Here is a 19,278-nt window from a genome sequence, read left to right on the forward strand (position 1 = left end):
TGGTGGCGGCTGATACCGGATGATGTGTCCTCCGCGTGTAACAGCTCGTGATGTTGAACGCCGCATCCATCTACTCCACACGGTGGTGCACGGCATTTGCCAGCGTGGTAACCGAGGCATTTCCTGCACATCCTTCGCTCGTTCACAAATGCTCTCCTTGCAGCTACGGTAGTTCCCAGGAACTTCTCGCACTGTGACAGCGATCCGCAGCTCTCACCGCAGTCGACGCAGGCTGGCATCGACACAGGTATGTCGGTCTGTGGCGTCGGGTCACTAACGTTCATCTCTTGCAGGACTGTCACGTTGCAGTAGGCCGGATGTGCTCGCCCCGTGCCGTTCGATTCCATCTGGATTGGTCGAGAGGGCGGACTTCGACGATTCTGGAACGGTTGGGGTTGGAACTGCTGTCGTTTTGGGAGCGGGTCAGGATGTCGAGGTGCCGTATCGTGTCCCCCCAGGACGGGCGTCATATCAATGACACGGCACAAATCGCTCACCAGCTCACCAATCCACCGTCCAAACACCATCAACGTTACCTCACGCATCCTTCTTGTGGTCCTCGCCCAATCGATACAGATGACTGGTGGCAGCTTCTTCACAAGTTCCTTCAACAACGTTACGTCGTACATATAGGCATGCAGCCCCGACGCCCTAACTGCTCCGAGCAAACGTTTCACAGCGAACCCAAACTCCACCAAGCTGGGCAAATCGTTCGTCTTGGGAGCAGCTATACACCTTATTTTCCGTATGACGGACTCAACAATCAAGTCGAGCCTTCCGTAGCGAGACTTGAGGGTCTCGATCGCTTCGTTCAACCCGTCCGGGAAGGATAAGAGGTGTCCAACCGCCTCCAACGCGGGCCCTTTTAACGCGTGTTGCAGCCTGATTACGTTCTCATCATCCGTATAGCCACAAGCAGCGGTAGTGCGTTCATACGCGGTGATAAAAACCGCCCAATCATCCACATTCCCAGAGAAGGGTGGCAAATCTCGAGGTACAGGTTGGCGTGCTGCTATCTGGCTCTGGCTTAAGAAAGTGCCGTGTATCTGTGGTCGTGTGTTGTGCAGTGTTGTGTGACCCAAGTGCTCCGTATTCCCAAAGTGCAATGAGTTTTCCGGGCGGTTCGCGTACGCTTGATGCGCAGTGTACCCGTACTGTGTCGCATTCGGTTGTGTCTCGTACAATGCAATGTCTCGCGGATGCGTCGCGTATCCTGCATGCTGCATGTGTGTCGCGTACCCTGCATCCTGTTGTGTTGCGTACATGCCGTGGCCATATTGCATCGTGCGGGGATTTAGTGTGCGTGTGATCCTCGCGTCAGGGTGTTGAACCACAGGATGTTGACCCCGCGAAGGGCCATCCTTGTCGTGAATGGGCTGGCGCATGGAACTCTCCATGTCGCGGACCCACTCTTGAAATTCTTTATCTTTTCGTCCCAGAGTGTTCGAGGGCTGCGCGATGGCTGTCTCGCCAGTTTGCGCTTCCGCGATATCGAGCTTTAGTAGTTCGCGTTCAAGCACAATACGCCGTCTATGCCGCTCGTCACTTACCCATCGTGCACTTTCGGACGCTGGATTTGCCGGACCGTTACCACTTGCCTCACCTGTCTTACTCGATGCTCATTGTTGAGGGGTCTCACTTCCTTCTTGAGGAACGCGCCTCCGGGCGTCATCTTCTGACGAGGTTGGCTGGTACTGCTGCAATTTTTCCGCCTTACTTGCTGCCCACTCGTACACATATTCCACGGTGGAACCTTCCGACGGGGAGAAAGTCTCGCGCAATGCTCCGCGGGGGCTAGTGTAAACGTTGACACGTTCTGTCCCTTGGACAGTCCCTGTGGTAGCCGGCTCTGCCCTTGGCATAACACGCGATTGCTGCTGCTCCATTGCACTTGCACTTTTGGTCACAGGCACTTCGATACACACCGCGCGTGATTTATTTATTCCACTCGCGAAACTACACGACGAACGAGGAATGCCGTACACGAAATCGTTTGACGAATTTCCAAATCCAATTTATTTTGGATTTATCGAACCAAAATGTGTTTGGATTTATCGAACCAAATTTTTTGGAATGTTGGGAACTAAAACCAAGGCGGATTAAATTTCTTGCCAAAAATGATTTATTGTACTATTACACGCCAAAAAATTTGTCGGTTTTCCGCGGTTGGTTTAGAAAAGAGCCTCGTTCCTCTTTTGCGGCCTTTTTAAACCCCTTTCTTCGGTTACGCTTCGTGTCTTGATCGTTTCACGCCTACGCTTGTTTTAAATGTCCCGTTTATGACAGGTAGTTGGATACCTTTGGTGCGAGGTTCCAACAGATAGATTTGGCGTCATAGTAGACGCATCAGTAACAATGATGAATCATCATGACACAGTATCATGAAATGATCAATCAAGCCAGTTTGCGTCATCATTGTTGACATTGGACTATTTACCGCCCTTGACTGGTCACACCGCACCATACATAACTATCGCTCGACTCGACCACCACTCTCGCCCCTCTGTGTGTTGTGTTCATTATGCGGTAAACAAGGTGAAGATTTCGGAAAACCCTATTGCTTAGGACCTGCTAAACGAGCCCAACCGACCTCCGACGATAAACAAAGATCTTCGAACGGTTCACTGGGCCTGCGGCTCCGCGTTAAAAATCATTCATGTTATAATCACACCATCCATTCACTTGCAAGGCTCAACGAGAAGTGCCGGGTTTTATTTCTCATTTCTCTCCGTACAGTTACATGCTATAATATGCTATAATCTAGTCTAATCTAATCTAATCTATAATCTAATTTTAAATCTACAATAATGGATATAACAACTCTCCTCCCCTAAGGAAATTATAGATTTAGCCTTTGAGGCGCTTTCCTTACTCTTGTTGATCTACGTAAATATTCTGCGCTATCTGTTGGATTCTCGTTTAGGGGTGTGTCTCTTGTTCGTTGGTTCGTTGTGCTGATGTTTTGGGGTATATTGTTTTCTGTTATTGGAGGGTACATATCGAAAGGTATTCTTTGCTGTGAGTTAAGATTATTCTCCTCCCACTGCATTCCTGGTCCGGGGCTCAACTGATCTATATGTCGTTTCCATACCCTTCCGTCGTCTAATTGTACTTTGTAATGGAGTGTGCCTATTTTCTCTAATATTTTTCCAAACCTCCACTTCTCATTATTGGACATAAAATCACGGGCTGATACCCTATCACCCACATCAAATGATCTAACTGTTCTTTCTCTCTCTTTATCTGATGTATGTTGTTCGGATCCGGGAATCATTAGGTCCAATTTTGATTTTAATTGCCTTCCAAAAACGGCCATAGCAGGGCTTTTCCCGGTACTGGGATGTGCCGTCCTACGATATGCCCATAAAATATTTTGTGAATGTAGGTGTACCTCGGGTCTAGAGCATGATAGCGCTTTCAACTTCTGTTTAAATGTTTGAACAAACCTCTCTGCCTGACCGTTTGTTGCCGGATGGTATGGAGCACCCATTCTGTGTAAAATTCCGTTTTTCTTTAGGAACGTTTGAAAACTTTCTGATGTAAATTGTGTACCTCTGTCTGACACTAGTATGGCTGGTAACCCAAATGTAGCAAAGAATTCTCTTAATTTTTCTATCGTGGTTTCTGTTGTCGTGTCTGATATTATTTTTACTTCCGGCCACTTTGTTCCTGCATCTATAATTATTAGGAAATTAAGTCCCAAAAATGGCCCTGCAAAGTCTATGTGTATGCGTTGAAACGGTTCCACTGGTTGTTCCCAGCTATATCCTTGCACCTTTTGTGGGTTTTTTTTCTAACTTTCGCACAGTGCATACAGTCACGCGCTGTTTCTTCTATGTCACGATCTATAGAGTCCCACCAACAGTATGTCCTAGCTAAGGATTTCATTCGTGAGATTCCGAAATGACCCATGTGTAGCTCCTTTAATATTGTTTTACGCAAAAGTATTGGGATGTAAACTCTAATTCCGCGCATTAAACAATCGTTTTGCAAGCTGAATTCGGTTTGATCTATTCCGAATCTAAATCGACCCTCTACTGTCCGGCCTGTCCTCAATGCCCTTACTAGTTCTTGCACTGTAGTGTCTTTCAATGTATATTTTGCAACTTCTTTTGCCTGTACTGGTAGTGATTCAGTCTGATTGATTTGTAAGACATCGATCTCGTCTGCCTCGCATATGGGTTCGCCCTTTAACGGCAAGTGAGATATGCCATCCGCATTTAAGTGGTCTTTTGAGTTTCTATATCGGATTTCAAAGTTAAATGATTCTAAAAATACTGCGTAGTGTTGCATGCGCATAGCTGAGAGTGTCGGAAGCCCTTTTTGTGGGGACCAAATCTGTGTCAATGGCTTGTTATCTGTTACTAGTATGAATTTTCGACCGTATAGATATTCGAAAAACTTTTTTATGCCAAAAACTACGGCGTACGCTTCTTTGTCGATCTGTGTATATCTTTGCTGAGTCTTTGTAAGGGTTTGCGACGCATATTGTATTGGTTTTTCGCTTCCATCTGCGTAAACGTGACTTAATACTGCCCCCACGCCGTAAGGCGATGCATCCGTGGCTAATATTAATGGTAATTTTGTATCGTAATGTGTAAGCGCTTGTTTCGATTGCATTTCTGCTTTCATCCATGCGAAAGCTTTCTCACAGTCTGGAGACCATTCAAAAGCAACCTCATCTTTAAGTAAATTGTTGATTGGGTACATGTGTGTGCTAAGGTTTTTCATGAATCTTCCATAATAATTTACCAAACCTAACAGTGCGCGTACTTGCTCTTTGTTTTCTGGTCTTGGCATATTTTCTATCGCATCTATTTTGCCTTGTAATTTATGGATTCCTTTCTTGTCTATCATGTAGCCGCAGTATTCAATCTTATCTTCTAAGAATTCGCATTTCTTTAAGTTTACTCGCATATTGTGATCATTAAACCGTTTTAGTACTTCTCGTAATCTTTGTAAATGTTCCGTATCATTAGGGGCTGTTATTTTAACGTCATCTAAGAATACTGTTACTTCTGGTATACCTTGTAGAATTGAAGTTATTTCTCTTTGAAATATGGCTGGGGCAGAGGCTACCCCATACATAAGCCTAGTGGGTTGATAAAGTCCCATGTGCGTATTCAGCGTTAGTAGGTGTTGATCTTTCTCCCTGATTTCCATTTGTAAGTATGCTTGGGCTAAATCGAGCTTTGAGGATTTTTTTCCTTCACTCATGTTTGCAAAAAGTTCATCGATGGTGGGCAGAGGGAAATCATCAATTAATAGCCCTTTGTTAATTGTTAGTTTATAATCTCCGCACAGTCTTACTTTGTTACCCGTTTTCCTAACTGGTACTATTGGGGTCGCCCATTCGCTTCTCTCTACCTTAACTAGTATGCCTTTATCCACCATGTTCTTTAATTCCTCTTCCACTGTATCTCGAATAGAAAATGGAAGAGGCCGCGCTTTAAGAAACGTTGGGTGTTCGTGATCGGCCCTACGTTGTGATATTTTATATTAAAGTGCAGTGAAAATTGCTCAGGGTTTAAAGGTGACCGTTTGGCGTACGCGTCAGTATATTCCGAATCCTTTAACGACAATGGTTGACAATTTTGTTCTTAGCCTAACGGACCTAACACTAATACATCGACAATTCAAACGCAACGCTAACGCTTCACCCAGTGAAAATACGCACACAATATGCTGGATGAACGTAGCCCTAGCTGTCAAGACACAACAATAACAAAAAACGTAAACATTGGGTTTGACCAAGGACCGTAAAGATATCAGGTCAAGTTATAAGCCCGTTTTGACAGCTAGGTGGAAGAAGAATCGACGAAGAAAACTGACAGTTAATTTTCCGCGTTTGGCGAACGCTTCAAGTTCTCGAAGGAAATTTTCATTTTAAATCACGGGCTGTGTTCTAATAAACTAAAATATTCACCCAAATCGATCTTTACCAAATATTGACCATGCATAACGTAAAAAATCCATCAATACATATACAAGCGGAAAACCATCTGTCAAAATCGGAGCCCAGGGGGGGGATCGCCAAAAGCGCTATAACTACACCTCATTATACATTCCACCTTGGGTTTGACCCATTTTTCAAATGCAAAGATGCTTTGACACCTTCTATTTTTCCTATTGTGTCCAAAAATACTGCAGGAAATTCGTCTAATATTGCTTTTAAACCATTTTGGTATTCGATGATTCAATAATTTTATCCACTGTGTACTGTTTACCATGCAAGATTTTATTCCAATCGTAATTTAAGGCTCTCATCCATTCGCGACCCAACAATGGTTGCCTATTGCCCCCAACTATGAACAATCGTAGTTTCTTTATTCCTTCTTTTGTCTTGATTTTCACTTCAGCCATTCCTGCGACAGAAATTTTCCCACCGCAATAACTTCTCAGTTCTACGTCCGTTTGTACGAGCTTGATATTTTAAAGATATTTCTCTTTGTCGTGTTCGTTAATTAGAGTAACTGGTGAACCACTGGCTACCTCGAACTTAATTGGTGATTTTCCAATTTGTACGTTCACAAAACTTTTTTTGCTATCTTTCACATTTTCTACTTGGAAAATATCTATTTTATGGATTTGATCCTCTTCTGTATCCTGACTGTCACTATCTTCGCATTGCTCCACGAGATTTGCTGTCCTACTCACTCGTTTCTTATTGTTCATCCCATGTGCTTTCCCCATTTTGAAACACACGCGTTGTAAATGACCGACCTTCTTACATAACGCACACACTTTCATTTTGTATTCGCATTTATTCGCTAAGTGCGATGAACTGCCGCATCGGAAACAATACCGCTTGCTTCTTGGCGCTGGATATCGATCCATAAAGTTTACTGACTGAGCCCGTTGGGCTAAAATTTCGACACCGTCGTTGACTGTTTCCATCGAGAATGCGACTTGCTTTGCTTTCTCGAACGTTAAGTCTTTTTCGCCTATTAACCTCGCGCGTATCATTTTGTCACGTAAACCGAACACAAACTGGTTCCGCAGCCCTTTCTGTAAATAATCACCAAACGCACAGTTTTTCGCTTCACGTTGTAACGCCGCCACGAACTCGGTGATGCTTTCTGCTTCCTTTTGTGTGCGTTGTCGGAACTTCCACAGCTCTACCATTTCCAATGGTTTGGGGTCGAAATGATCGTCTAACGCGCTGACGATCTGGTCGTACGTTTTCGCCTCCGGTTCGTCCGGCGAGAGTAAGTCACACAGCACGTTGTAAGTCTCACTGCCCATGTAATGCAGGAGCGTCTGCTGCATATCCGCTTGATCCACTTTAAACACTTTAGCAGCACCAACAAACCGCTTAACCCATCTTTGCCAAGTTGACTTCTCGTGCACAAACGGCTCGATATTAAATGTAGCCATTATCGATTCGTTTTTTAATGTATTGCCCGCCTCGTCGCCAACTGTTATAATCACACCATCCATTCACTTGCAAGGCTCAACGAGAAGTGCCGGGTTTTATTTCTCATTTCTCTCCGTACAGTTACATGCTATAATATGCTATAATCTAGTCTAATCTAATCTAATCTATAATCTAATTTTAAATCTACAATAATGGATATAACAATTCACAAAATTGCCCCACCTTCCACCGAAGGCAAACGACCGGATAGTGGATTCCGATTCCGAAGCGTGAACAGTGATTGGGAAACACGCAGATCAACGCGGAGTAAACAAATTATGAGGGAGAGCAAGCAAAAAAAGGAACAAAACCGAAAACGAAAACAAAAGCAACAAGTAGTTCAGTTTCCGCAGTTCATACGATTAAAAACAATAATAACAACGATGCTGGTAAGCTTGAAAAGTTCGCTAACGGCACGCTGCGCTGCCACGATCGCACTTTCCACCGCGAGTTCATCGCGCAGCTGCAAACACTTGAGCGCTTTGTAATGCGCTCGCTCGAAGGATCGCGACTGTAGGAGCAGCGCGCTCGAACCGGCAGCCGGTGCTCTCTTCGGGACATTGGGACCAACACCGCCGTCCGCGTCGACTAGTACATTCCAGTCGGACAGCCGCCAGGCACACTCGTAATCAATCTGTTGCGGTGCGACATGTAACGATCTAGCCAAACCGTACAGTGAGGAGTCTTTCAGTGTTTGCAAGATGGCATTCTGTGTGCCCGCACTGTCCAGGGCGGTATCTTGCGACCACGGTGTGCTTGCATCTTGCATAACCAAGCATCTGGCGTAATTCTGCTGTAGACGGTAATATTCCATCCGTTCCTGGATTGGGTTGAGGAATGATTTAACTGCATCGTTTACGCCGATCGCCAAATGGCATGATTTCATTATGTTTTGCAGTTCCGGGTGTCGTTTGGCATCATGCTTGCCTTGCTCCTCTTCCTCCCGGTACCAGAGGTCACCATACAGGATGGCTTTAAAGTGTGCCTGACAGAATTGAGACGCTTGTGCGATTCGTAGATAGTTAACGGAAATTTTGTACTGTGGAAAGCTATTACAAACATTATTTTTTAGGAAAAGTATTAACAAAAATTTGTAAATTACACTTACCATTGATTATGTATCCGAACACACTCCACGATGGTAAGCATCAGTTGAATAGCTTTCGGGTCATTGAAAATATTGTGAACCTCATTTTGAATGGCAGCGAACCCGTTGAAAAACTCATTAATCTGCAAAAAAGGAAGATATATTCAAATGTTTCCTTATCATCCGTGGCATCTACTACTGTGCAACAAGAGCACTTACAAAGCTGCCCATGCTATCGATGATTGACTCTTCGAATTGCTTTATCGTTATCTGTACCAGCAAAGGGACAAGCTTCTCGACGAATGTCGTTTCCTGTTCGGCCAGCTTTTTAATCATCGTATTTCCCAAAAATGACAGCAACGCGGCTGACAGCTGCTGCACAAAAGCGCTGTACTCGATCCGTTCGTTGGCAAGCATTGGCCGCAACGACAAACTGCGTCCGGTGGTACGAGTGAAGAGTTTGATCTCTTCCGCAGAAGTTCCCAAAAATGGGTGCAGTGTTGGTAGTTTGGCTGTTAGAGATACGAATATGATCGAAGTTAAGATTTAAAATGGATTTCTATATGCAATTTTGTTTAGAATCTCACCCGCCAAAGCATGGAATGTTTTTCCGTACAGCATTTTGTAGCAAATCAGTGAGGCGTAGTTTGCAACCGGAACGTTTCTGTTCGTTATCAGCTCGTTCAATTCGCTCAGCAGCACCGCAGCACATCGTTCGATTGCTTCCTTCGAGTTGTTGATCTAAAGAGAGATAGAAATTTAAAATTTAATTGATATTGCTACTGCCCAGGGCTTTAAAGCTGTACCGTATCGTAAGCAATCATTTCTGCGTCGGATTTTAACAGCATTGTTCCCAGATCGATCGGTCCTATTTCACTCAAACATCGGAGAGCTTCCATCGATCGCTTGTCGAACGGGGAGCTGCGCACAACTTCCAGCAAAGTGTAGACTAACCGATGAAGCACGCTTTCCCCATTAGCGCCCGACGATGCGCTTTGCTCGCTCAGCTCATCGCACAATAATTTTAGATCTTTCTTTTTGGTGGTGAGCTACAATAAAAAAATTAATAATTATATAACTTCCAAGTCACTCAAAATACAGCAAAAGCTTACCACAATCTTCAGCGCAGCCAAATCTTCGTATCTTAAATTGGGCAACTCAATCAGCGCCGCGATTTCTTCCCTTGGCAGCACATTTTCATGACCGATCGTTTTTTGGCGCGATATAGCAAGCCGCAACTGATCGAATCGTTCGTCCTTTGGTAGATAATTCAGCTTACCGATCGCACCCGCAAACGCGGCAGAGTGTTGTAAGATCAGAAACCGTAGCAGAGTTAGCGATTTTTGAGAAATCTCCGATGCCGGATCGACATTTTCCACCTCCAGCAATGATGACACTATGAAGTGCAAATGTTCCGAGAGCAGCTCGCACGCATCGCTAGATGCGACCACGTGCTCCAGGAACCGCCCGAAGCTGTTGAGCGTGGCAAGTCGTAGGGCGGGAAAGGAGGACAACAAGTTGCACAGGAAATACACCACATCTCGCACGAGATAGGGTTTGAACGCGCGTTCCTTCTGCTGTCCGATGTACTCTTTCAGATGGTCGAGAAACACCGTGTACTGGAAGAGATGTACCATTTTCTGCTCCGGTTCATCAGCCGCCCAAAGCCAGCGTTTGACATCCGTTAGGGTGCGTTCAATTGGTGAGCTGTTTTTAAAACACAAATTGCTCAGCAGCGTGTACTTGAACGATTGCGATCCCCATACCGACTGTTTCAGGTGCTCGAGCGCCGTCGAGTAAGTGGCTTTGCTAAGCGACAGATCGGCAACGAAGCAGCTTGGCAGGTCCTGGTCCAACAGCTTGCCCAGCTCAACGTGATCGTTCAATCGGTGGGTGAGGTGTTTGATAATTTCCGACACGTAATCTTTAAGATCTACCGTGCTTATTATAGGGGCAAGTGCTTTGTGCATCCGACTAGCTATTGCATCATACTTGGGCGCCATCCCTTCACATTTGGCGTACTTGGGCAGAAGGAACGAAACACATTTCGGCAGTATACTCTGGTAATGAAATGGAAAATTGGTCATTTATCATTTTAAATTCATTCCAACCGAAAACATACCTTCACCATTTCTGCCTGCTGTACGCCAATCGATTTGCAGAACTGTTCGAACCGTTCCGGCTGCATGCAGAGTATGACGAAGGAAATGTTTTTCTTGAACAGTTGGATAAACTCTTCGATCGTGGCGATCTTTCCCGCTAGACGGAACGGGAAATGCAGCAACCGATTCCCTTTGGTTAGCCATAGCTCGAGTACGGTGTCCAGGTTAGCTTGAAGCAGCTGGCAGAAGTCGATATCGCTGGAGGTGCGCATAAGCCGTATGGTGTTTGCCATTTTGTCTAGAAGAAGGACAAAAATATGATTATACAATAATTAAACTTTAATTGTCAGCTATTGCTGTAACAACACTTACCATCGTTTACGCTTCCCAACTGAACGAGCAGCACAAAATCGCACAACGCGCGCCGACGCAGCATGAAGCTAATGCGAAAGATGCCCAACAGCAGCTGAAGGCAACCGCTAATCACGTTCATTCTCTCATCGTTCATGTCCATCCCACCGTCGGTCGCTAGTAGCTCCTCGAACTGAATTTGATCGTACAGTTGCAGCTGAAACTCGTAAAAGCTGCACGGAACCGAAGAAAGGTCAGGATGTGACCATTCGAGCTGCATGAAGTGCAGAATATTCCTGACCGCTTCCAGCTTGATGCGATAGCTTGGGCTGCTCAGCAACGGCACCAATCCGTTGTAGATGCTCTCGTGCGTTGGCGTACGGATGTGCTGCGGGTAAGCGCGGAGCAGATACTTCACCTGCGCCAGTATCTTCACCTGCAGCTCGGTAGAGTACGTGTGTTTGGCGCACTGTTTTACGAACGAGTACAGCACGATCGTTACGTTGCGGATCATGTCTTCGTACGGGCTCACGAAGGCGGTTAAAGCTGAAACGGATTAAACACAATTTGAGAAGAGAGTTCAGTTGATCACAGCTACAATTAACTTACCACCGTACAGATCGATAATCTGCTCCGTAATGTCAGGATTGGTGTAGTGGTTTTTGCACACATCTACCAGGTTTCTCAGTACCCATACGGCCACCACCTCATGGGAAGTTTGCGCCAGCAGTATTCGACACAGATCAAACAGATAGAACAAATCCAAACTGCTGAACACATTCAGTTCCAACCGATCCAGCAGCTCGTGAGCCTCGTTCAGGCTTGGCCCTTCGTACTGCAGATATTCCGCTACGACGTGGAGGAAACATCGCTGCATTTGCTCTTCCGTGGCCAGTTTATCCGGCTGCAACACGGTCACGCACTGCGAATCCTCCCCTCCTTCAGACTGATCTGCCCGATTGCCCATCGCATAATGAACGTGTGTTCGGTTTGCTGCAGCAGCTTCCTTACCGACGGATGGTAAGGGACACGAAAGATGGCCAACAATCGCTCGGCAAGGTTCCTGGTTTTGATGAGATTTAGCGTGGAGGCCGCATCGTTTTTCAACAGCCGCTCAAATCCACCGTTTAGTAGGTCGAACTTGAGCAGAACCTTTTTGTACAGTGGGCTCCTGGTGCACTGCTGCTCATCGTACGCGGCGTGCAGCTGCAAAATGTTGAGCATCTCCAGGTACAACTCCAAATCGTCGCAGATGCATGCCAATCCATCGGCTAGAAAATAATTCCCATCGGGCAGGATATGCTTGTCGAAGCTTACTACCTCACACAGGCGCAAAAACAGTGGTTCGTTTATGTTGTAAGAGATTCGTGCGCTGCCTTGGGGTGATTCCGCATCAATCCCTTCCTTTTTGTGCTGCTCCAACGCTAGCAATTCCTCTAAACTATGGTAGCGAAGTCTTTGCTCGAGCGTTTGCAACTGCCCGTCTCGCTCCCGGTAAAAGGTATCGTGCACTCCGGCGTGTGTGTGCCGCTCTGTCTCATCCATTGCGCAACATGTAGTCACCACGCAAAGGATCGAAATGCGTGCCAGCGTCTTTGCGCTCAGCCGCTCCTTTGCGTGTAGTATCGCTTTCGACTGTGTTTCGCGCGTCTGCGGATAGAGATAGTTGAGCAGCTTGGTCAGCACACCGTCGACACTGCCGAGACACTCGGCGTTGCCCACCGTCTCCAGGATGGACAGCACCGTGCCGACGTTAAGGTTCGTCTTCTCCACGGCATAGGTGTAAAAGGCTTCCAGCACGGTGCTGTTTAGAAAGCCGACGTTCGGATACTTTCGATGGCGAATCAATAGCTGCAGCAGGAGATTGGATTTAGCGCACGTTCTTGCGGCGGTGTTGGTGCAGGCACGGAACGCAGCGGCTATCATTTTGGCCCAAAGCTCGCCAATCGATTCACCGCTGGCCGCCGCTGTGTTCAACGATCGATGGGTTGACTTTTGTTCGAACGCGAGCAGCACGGAACAGCACTGGTAGAAAGCATCATGCTCGTGCGGCGATTGTAGGCTCGGTTGCACATTGCACAACAGTTGCAACAGTTGCGCATAGTCGTCGCTAGTAAGTGCTGCCTCATATCTGTCTAGAACCGCAGAAAGGATGTACAACCTGGAGGAAAATGTTTATTAATGATCTTTTCTACATGAAAGAGGAAGCGTGATCGTACCAACGCAAATTAAGCTGATTTGGAGCAGTACCGACCATCTCCATGATGCTTTGCAGTTTGTTAAACTGTTTGTTTCGCTTTGCGGCCGTTTCTTCGCCGCTAGATTCCTTCCAATTATCCTCGTTCCAGTACACCTTTGAAAAAGGGATGAGTAAGAAGTAGTAATTTTCCCTTTAAAAATGCAGAAAAAAACTCAAATAGTCTTACCGTATAACACAACCGGGCGGCAAAGTCAATGAAACCATCAGCAAAAGGGGCCTCATTCGAGCCAAAGAACGAACTCTGATCCCGTGCCTTCATTTCACTCGTCAGTATGTAATGATATTCGCGCAACGTTTTCCTTCGCGCTTCATCGTCCTCGACCTGCTGCAAACCGTCTCGGGTCAGTGGTTTGGCAAGGGTATGAGATTTTCCTCCCGGGTACAACATTATCAGCGACAGATGCATCAACCGGAACAGTGACACTTTCTGTTCCTTGCGCAAGTTTGCTTCCTTGTAAAGTTTCACCGTGCATGGAACGAGCGACTCCAAGAATGCAATGATCTTCGCCTTACAATCCACCGCTATCTGCACGTGGCGATCAAAGTGTGATTAGGTTTAGCTTTGAGACAGCAAAAAACCCACCTCGGAGATGGTGCTAAACGCTACTTACCGCTTCTGTTATGTACAAAGCTATGTTTATCAGATCGCATAAAACGTTACTTTTCTTCTCGTTTACCGCCTGGCGCAGGTGGACAATCAGCCGGCTCAAATAGTCCGCCAGCAGTGTTTGCATCGAGCAGTTGGCTAAAAATTTCACCACAGCCAGCGAGAGACAGTTGGCCGCCAAGTGCTTTGGTACGTGCGCTGTATCCAGCATCACTAAACAGCAGTCCAGAATTTCTGCAAAAAAAATCCCCGTTTAATACTAAATAAAGTAAATCAACCTTTTCACCCCTCTGCTTACCTTTCCAGTGCTCGTAGCTCACCGGCGTTAGGCACCACTTGGAGCACAGCACGAACTTGTTCAGCACGTGCAGAAAGCACACACCAAAACTGTCCCGCATCGCTTGATCGTTGATCGCGCGCACAAAGCACCCGATCAGCTGGCTGTGCGGTAGCTGCGGCGCATCCCGATCCATCGCCAGCTCAACGAGCTTGTGCAGCACCACGACGTAGTCGTGGTTCTTGCTCTGCACCTGGGTCGTAATGGCGTAGCTCTGCTTCTGTATGCCGTGGTAAGCCGCATCCAGCACCGCGCACCACTGCGTCTCGAACGCATCCGATGCCATGTAGTCGAGAAAATCGTCCTCCCGGTTGTTCAGGATGGTGCTCATCTTGTTGAACGCCTTCTGCCGCACGGTTACCTTCTCGGACGACATCTCCACCAGCAGCAGACAGAGGTCGCGGTCCATCACCGACATTCTGCTGCTGCTGCTGCTGCTGGACGAGGAAGAGGCCATCGTGGTTCGTGGGGCGTGGTTTGTTTCAAGTTGTATCTGTAAAGAAAATTAAAAACATAATTTAGAATTTATAAAATAACCCTTATCTCCTTTTAACCTTCTTTCCGTAAATCCTGTTGGAACTTCTTGTTCGTACGAAAAGAAAATGCAGACTAATTTATTCTCTATTTCAATAAAGCCTACTACACTTCGTTTAAACTAGCGATGTTGCTATGATCACAACAAATCCTCCTTTAATATTGTGATATTACACCATAATTCTACGCTAAAAAACACAAAAACTAACGACCCATTTTGCTCGCGTTCATAAGCATCATAACAAAGAAACCCAAAAAAATTAGTTCGATTTATTTGTTTGTTCTTTTTCGACAATTCCATCGTGGATATCTCCTTTTTTTGTTCATTTTTCTTAGACACATTTTCTCTATCGCATGTTTCGGAATTTGCGCTTGATTGCTTTTTAATTACAGAGCTTTTACATGGATAGTTTAACTCAATTGCAGTTTTTTTATGCTGCTCAGTGTTTAAGTTTATGTTCAAGATTATAGCCTAAAATGCTCATTTACACAGCTTTCTTGGCATGTTGGCTCTCTTCACATTTTTTAACCGTTCTTATATTGGAAAGTAGGTAGAGAAATCAAAGCAATTCAAGTGAGTAGTGTAATAGGTTTTAAGTTTTCCGAAAAGTAATTGCAGTGCCATAGTACATCTAGCTAGTACATTTGAAAAGGAAAGAAGTAATCGTGTAAAGAAGTTCAGTGAGTGATAAACACCAACGGACACGTGAAAAAGAGCTATCGAAAGATTAGTCTAAAAACAAGTTCAGGTAAATGCACTCAACTATAAAATTATGTATCTATAGATTTATGTACTACTGAATGAAGACGAATGTGTTTTAATGTTTCGTTTGATAGTGCCGTAAGCGGGTACGGACAGTTTTTACAGTGTCTACAGCTACTCTTTCCATTTCTCATTGCACGTGAAGCTTAATTGTGTAGAGGGCGGATGGATGTGACAAAGTGGCTCAAATGCAGTTTACAGGATTTTCCAGGGTTCTAGCCTGGTTATAGTTATGAGACACTACTTCTTGACTCTTTCTAATTGGGAAGTGAACTTCACATGACGGAAATTGGACTCTATTGCACCCTTTTTGGAAAGGTTCGTTGGAAATTCCTATTGGATATGTCCAACAAGGGTGCTATAGAGTCCAATTCCCGTTACATTTTACTTAAGAAAGAGTCAATAAAGTGTCCCACAGCTATGAGAACGCCTGGGGAAACCCCTGCCACATTGTACACATCGAGTCTGTCATCCTTGGCCAGTTAACTAACTTACACTACACTAAAGAGTTCGATTCGATCGATTTGCAATCCTATTCAAACCGCACGTGCTCTGTTTGCGCGAAACACTATGGGCGAAATTAAATATCAGCACGAGCACGACATGCGGATAACCTAATAACCTAACCGGGAGGTAAGAGGGGGGGCTTTATATGTCGTGCCCAAACTTAAATGACTATAAACACGGTTTGCAAAAGCAATATCTAACGATACCATTCGGTTCACAGGGGTTTATATGGAGAGGAGCATGGAATATATTCATTTCGGCGTGTGACAGAGTATACGCAATTCAGTTTACGCTACCCTTTTACACACACACGTGTGTTTTACATACGCAAAGCCTAATAAATAAGGAACATTAAATGATCATCGACAACTCAGTATCAGTTCTTCCCTTGCCACACTTTACAAGTGTGAGGTTGTGTGTGTGTGGGTGTGTGTTAGGCTAAAAACTAGTCTTCTCTAGATTTTCACATTAAAATGTATATGGTAATATCGCAATATTTCGCTTATTGAAAAGCAGATTGAGAGCAATTAATTAAATTAAAAAAACCGAAGCTTAGTATCGACATTAACGGGATTTGTTGGTTAAATCATCTTACGTGACTATCATTAAATTACCAATTCGGATTAATTATCAATGCGTTGCCAATCTTGGCGCCCGCTTCTGACAAACACGCCACACCGCTGCCGCTGCCGGTGCTGCTGGTTCGCTTGCGCATTTTCTTTTCGCGCAGCGCTTTCATCGCTTCGATCGCAACGGGATTGCCGAGATCTTCCAGCTTGAGCACCAACTTGTACAGCGTCTCGATAAGCAGCAGCACATGGCGAGCTTTGCGCTGGATAGCGGCGGGCGGCGGTTCAAGTGCCGGCACGCCATTTCCGTTCAGCTGGTCGCTGCCCATCACGTCGGCGTCGATGAGCTTTCGCGGCGCTATCACACTACCGCACTGCAGCTTGCCGAGCGAATTTTGAAATTGGAGCGGGGTATACGCTCGACCACCACCCGTCGGCGCTGAGCCATCCTTTCCCTCGCTACCGCCGTTCGGGTTGGAGCGGGATTCGGAACTGCGACGTTCGCGGTTCGTGCCGAGCAGCCCGCTCTTGCCGTTCTTCGACAGCAGCGACAGTAACAGCAGCTGGGCATGCTCCTCCGCTGGGTGAACGGATGGTTGAGCTGATTTTCGCGATAGATCCTATTATCGCCCTCGCCCTTCGCCGCTGCCAGCCGCTGCTTGTACACGGTGAAATAGTAATCGTTAAAGTAGGGTGCGTCCGAGTTGAGCTGCGTCAGCTTTATCCCGATTAGCCACTGCTTGTTGCGATTGCTCATCATGTTTGCGTACTCATCGCGCTCCTCTGGCTGCCCGCCGCCTGCAGTGCTCGATGGCATTCCATTGCCTACTCGGATCGTTGCTGCTGCTGCTGCTGGAAATGGTGCTGCTGCTTCATAAAACCCGCCCTTGGCAGGGCTACTAGCGGGGCTGCTTTGTTCACGCCATTGCCGCAAACGCTGAGCGTGCTGGCCGCAGCGAGCTGTCGGTTGAACGCGAGCAGCGGATGGTTTTGTTGAATTTCCTGCACCAGCCGCTGGTTGAACTGGTTCGTCGGCAGGGGCGTCGGGCTGCGCTGCATCAAAAATGGCGGCGGCCCACCCGGCGCTGGTCCCGGATGGCGAGGAGGTAGCGGCGGTGGCGGACCCATCTGTACCGGGCCGGGGCCACCCAGAACCCTTGCAGCGGGGAACCGTACGAGCAGCGCTGCGGGAATGCCGGATGCATCGCCAGGTTGTTGATCGGGGTCGAGTACGGTCGGGCGGCTAGCATGTTGTACGGCAGCAAACCAAGCGGAAGACGGTTCGCGTTGTTCAGCATCCTGCGACGGTCCGGGCGGGAACAGGGCAGCGGGGCCGGCGTTTCGGGCGCCCAGCAGCGAAAGCGGCGGGGTGAGCAGCGCCGGTGGTACCCGTAACGGTGGTGCTGCTACTGGCGAGGAGATCATCGGGATCGGCGGCTGCATACTCTTTACCTCCTTGGCGGGTGTGAAATGATCGCGAGCTTTCACTGGTGGTGGTGGTTGGGCCGGGACCGGTGCCGGTGGCGGAATGGTTGCAGTGTCTGCTGCTGCTGCTGCTGGTGAAATTGGTTGTGATGGTAATGGAGTTGGTGTTGTTGTTGTTGCTGCTGCTGCTGCTGTGACATTTGCTTTTGCAGCATACTTTGATGCTGATTTTGCTGATGCTGATGCTGGATGATGGTTCGTTCAATGTCCTCCACTGACAGCATCTTCATGGTGGAAACAAGCCCGGTGGCAGTGAGGGAGGCGGTTTTGGCGGCAGGCCACCTCCCCCGATCGGATGCGCCGGTTCCGGTGGTCGAAAGGCGCTCTGCTGTGGTGGCAGGGCAGAAAATGGCGTACCGCTGGCCTATAATCGCTGTACGGTGGCTGCACCGGAGCCGGAACCTTCGCCGGGCTACCCCAGATGCTCGGATCCAGCCATAGCTTGTTCGCGAACTCATCGCCAATGCTTTGGGCCACCACACTGCTACGGCCGCTCTCGCTGTTGTTGTTGTCGCTGCTGCCCCGTCGTCCTCATCCTCCCCAAGGAAGGAACCGGTTCGCCCCCCATTCCTGCAACTTTCCAGCCGCACGAGATGCTCGTGGATGTCCTTCCAGTCGCCCTTGTCCGCCGCACCGAACGTTTCGTCATTCAGGGCGTCATACTCCTCCTCGTCCGAGATGTCTTCTTTGCATCGGCGCCGCTGCAGCGGCGAATGCAGTTCGGCGGTGCGCCGCGGTGCTGCCTGGAAGAATCGGCGAGCTTCCTCCTCCTCCTACTCCTCGTCGTTCTCACCCGGCAGACTGGTATCGAAGCCGAAAAAGGAATCCATCACTGGGCTTTAGCACTGCATCCGTACGAACGGTTAAGGCGTACAACACAAATCACAGTTTTCCATCCAGCACCACCACCACCCACACAGCAAAACTGGACACGGGCATTCGGTTTGGGGTCGAATGTCGATGACTTATGCATGCAAGCACGTGTTGGCGGTTTAAAACAATTAATCAGATGATCTTCACTTCATCTACAAATACCGGGTGACTAAGCGCTGTAAAAAAACAAAACTGCACACATCCACTATAAGCGGCATACTTACACACACTCTTTCGGTGACACCGGTCCAGATTGTGGCGGTAGGTGTCATCGCAAACATATGGGCAGCTGACGGGTCAGTTGCAAACTACGTGAACTGCACACTTGCTCGGGTAGCCGACGAACGCTTTGATGTGAATGTCCTGCGCATTGTCCTTGAGCGTCT

At 47.2% G+C, this 19,278-nt stretch overlaps 2 protein-coding genes across 2 annotated transcripts; both read right to left on the reverse strand.

Annotated features, from left to right (window-relative positions):
• Positions 1–7,600: 7,600 nt before the first annotated feature.
• LOC121601941 (serine/threonine-protein kinase ATM-like) lies at positions 7,601–17,351 on the reverse strand. The gene is made up of 17 exons (XM_041930740.1): positions 17,171–17,351; positions 16,580–17,114; positions 16,293–16,299; positions 14,123–14,654; positions 13,829–14,058; positions 13,384–13,743; positions 13,208–13,310; positions 11,969–13,092; positions 11,567–11,903; positions 10,979–11,503; positions 10,627–10,904; positions 9,617–10,564; positions 9,311–9,553; positions 9,092–9,245; positions 8,724–9,016; positions 8,526–8,647; positions 7,601–8,466 (listed from the first exon to the last, which is right to left on the reverse strand). Exons 1-17 carry the CDS (start codon positions 17,349–17,351, stop codon positions 7,758–7,760), a joined length of 6,681 nt encoding a protein of 2,226 aa, XP_041786674.1. The 3' UTR covers positions 7,601–7,757.
• An 8-nt stretch (positions 17,352–17,359) lies between these two features.
• On the reverse strand, positions 17,360–18,249 carry LOC121601942 (basic proline-rich protein-like). Its single transcript, XM_041930741.1, has 2 exons — positions 18,177–18,249; positions 17,360–18,090 (listed from the first exon to the last, which is right to left on the reverse strand). The coding sequence occupies exons 1-2, from the start codon at positions 18,247–18,249 to the stop codon at positions 17,360–17,362; spliced, it is 804 nt and encodes a 267-aa protein (XP_041786675.1).
• Positions 18,250–19,278: the final 1,029 nt, after the last annotated feature.

Source organism: Anopheles merus, unplaced genomic scaffold (genome assembly GCF_017562075.2).
Source record: "Anopheles merus strain MAF unplaced genomic scaffold, AmerM5.1 LNR4000233, whole genome shotgun sequence".
Lineage (NCBI taxonomy): Eukaryota > Metazoa > Arthropoda > Insecta > Diptera > Culicidae > Anopheles > Anopheles merus.

Coding starts and splice junctions, on each gene's coding strand:
- LOC121601942 (XM_041930741.1), bottom strand. CDS start 18,249: ATGAAGATGCTGTCAGTGGAGGACATTGAACGAACCATCATCCAGCAT. Junction 18,091..18,176: donor TCAGCAAAATCAGCATCAAA/GTATGCTGCAAA, acceptor CAATTTCACCAG/CAGCAGCAGCAGCAGACACT.
- LOC121601941 (XM_041930740.1), bottom strand. CDS start 17,351: ATGCCATCGAGCACTGCAGGCGGCGGGCAGCCAGAGGAGCGCGATGAG. Junction 13,744..13,828: donor CTTTGTACATAACAGAAGCG/GTAAGTAGCGTT, acceptor CGCCACGTGCAG/ATAGCGGTGGATTGTAAGGC. Junction 9,017..9,091: donor AACATTCCATGCTTTGGCGG/GTGAGATTCTAA, acceptor TATCTCTAACAG/CCAAACTACCAACACTGCAC.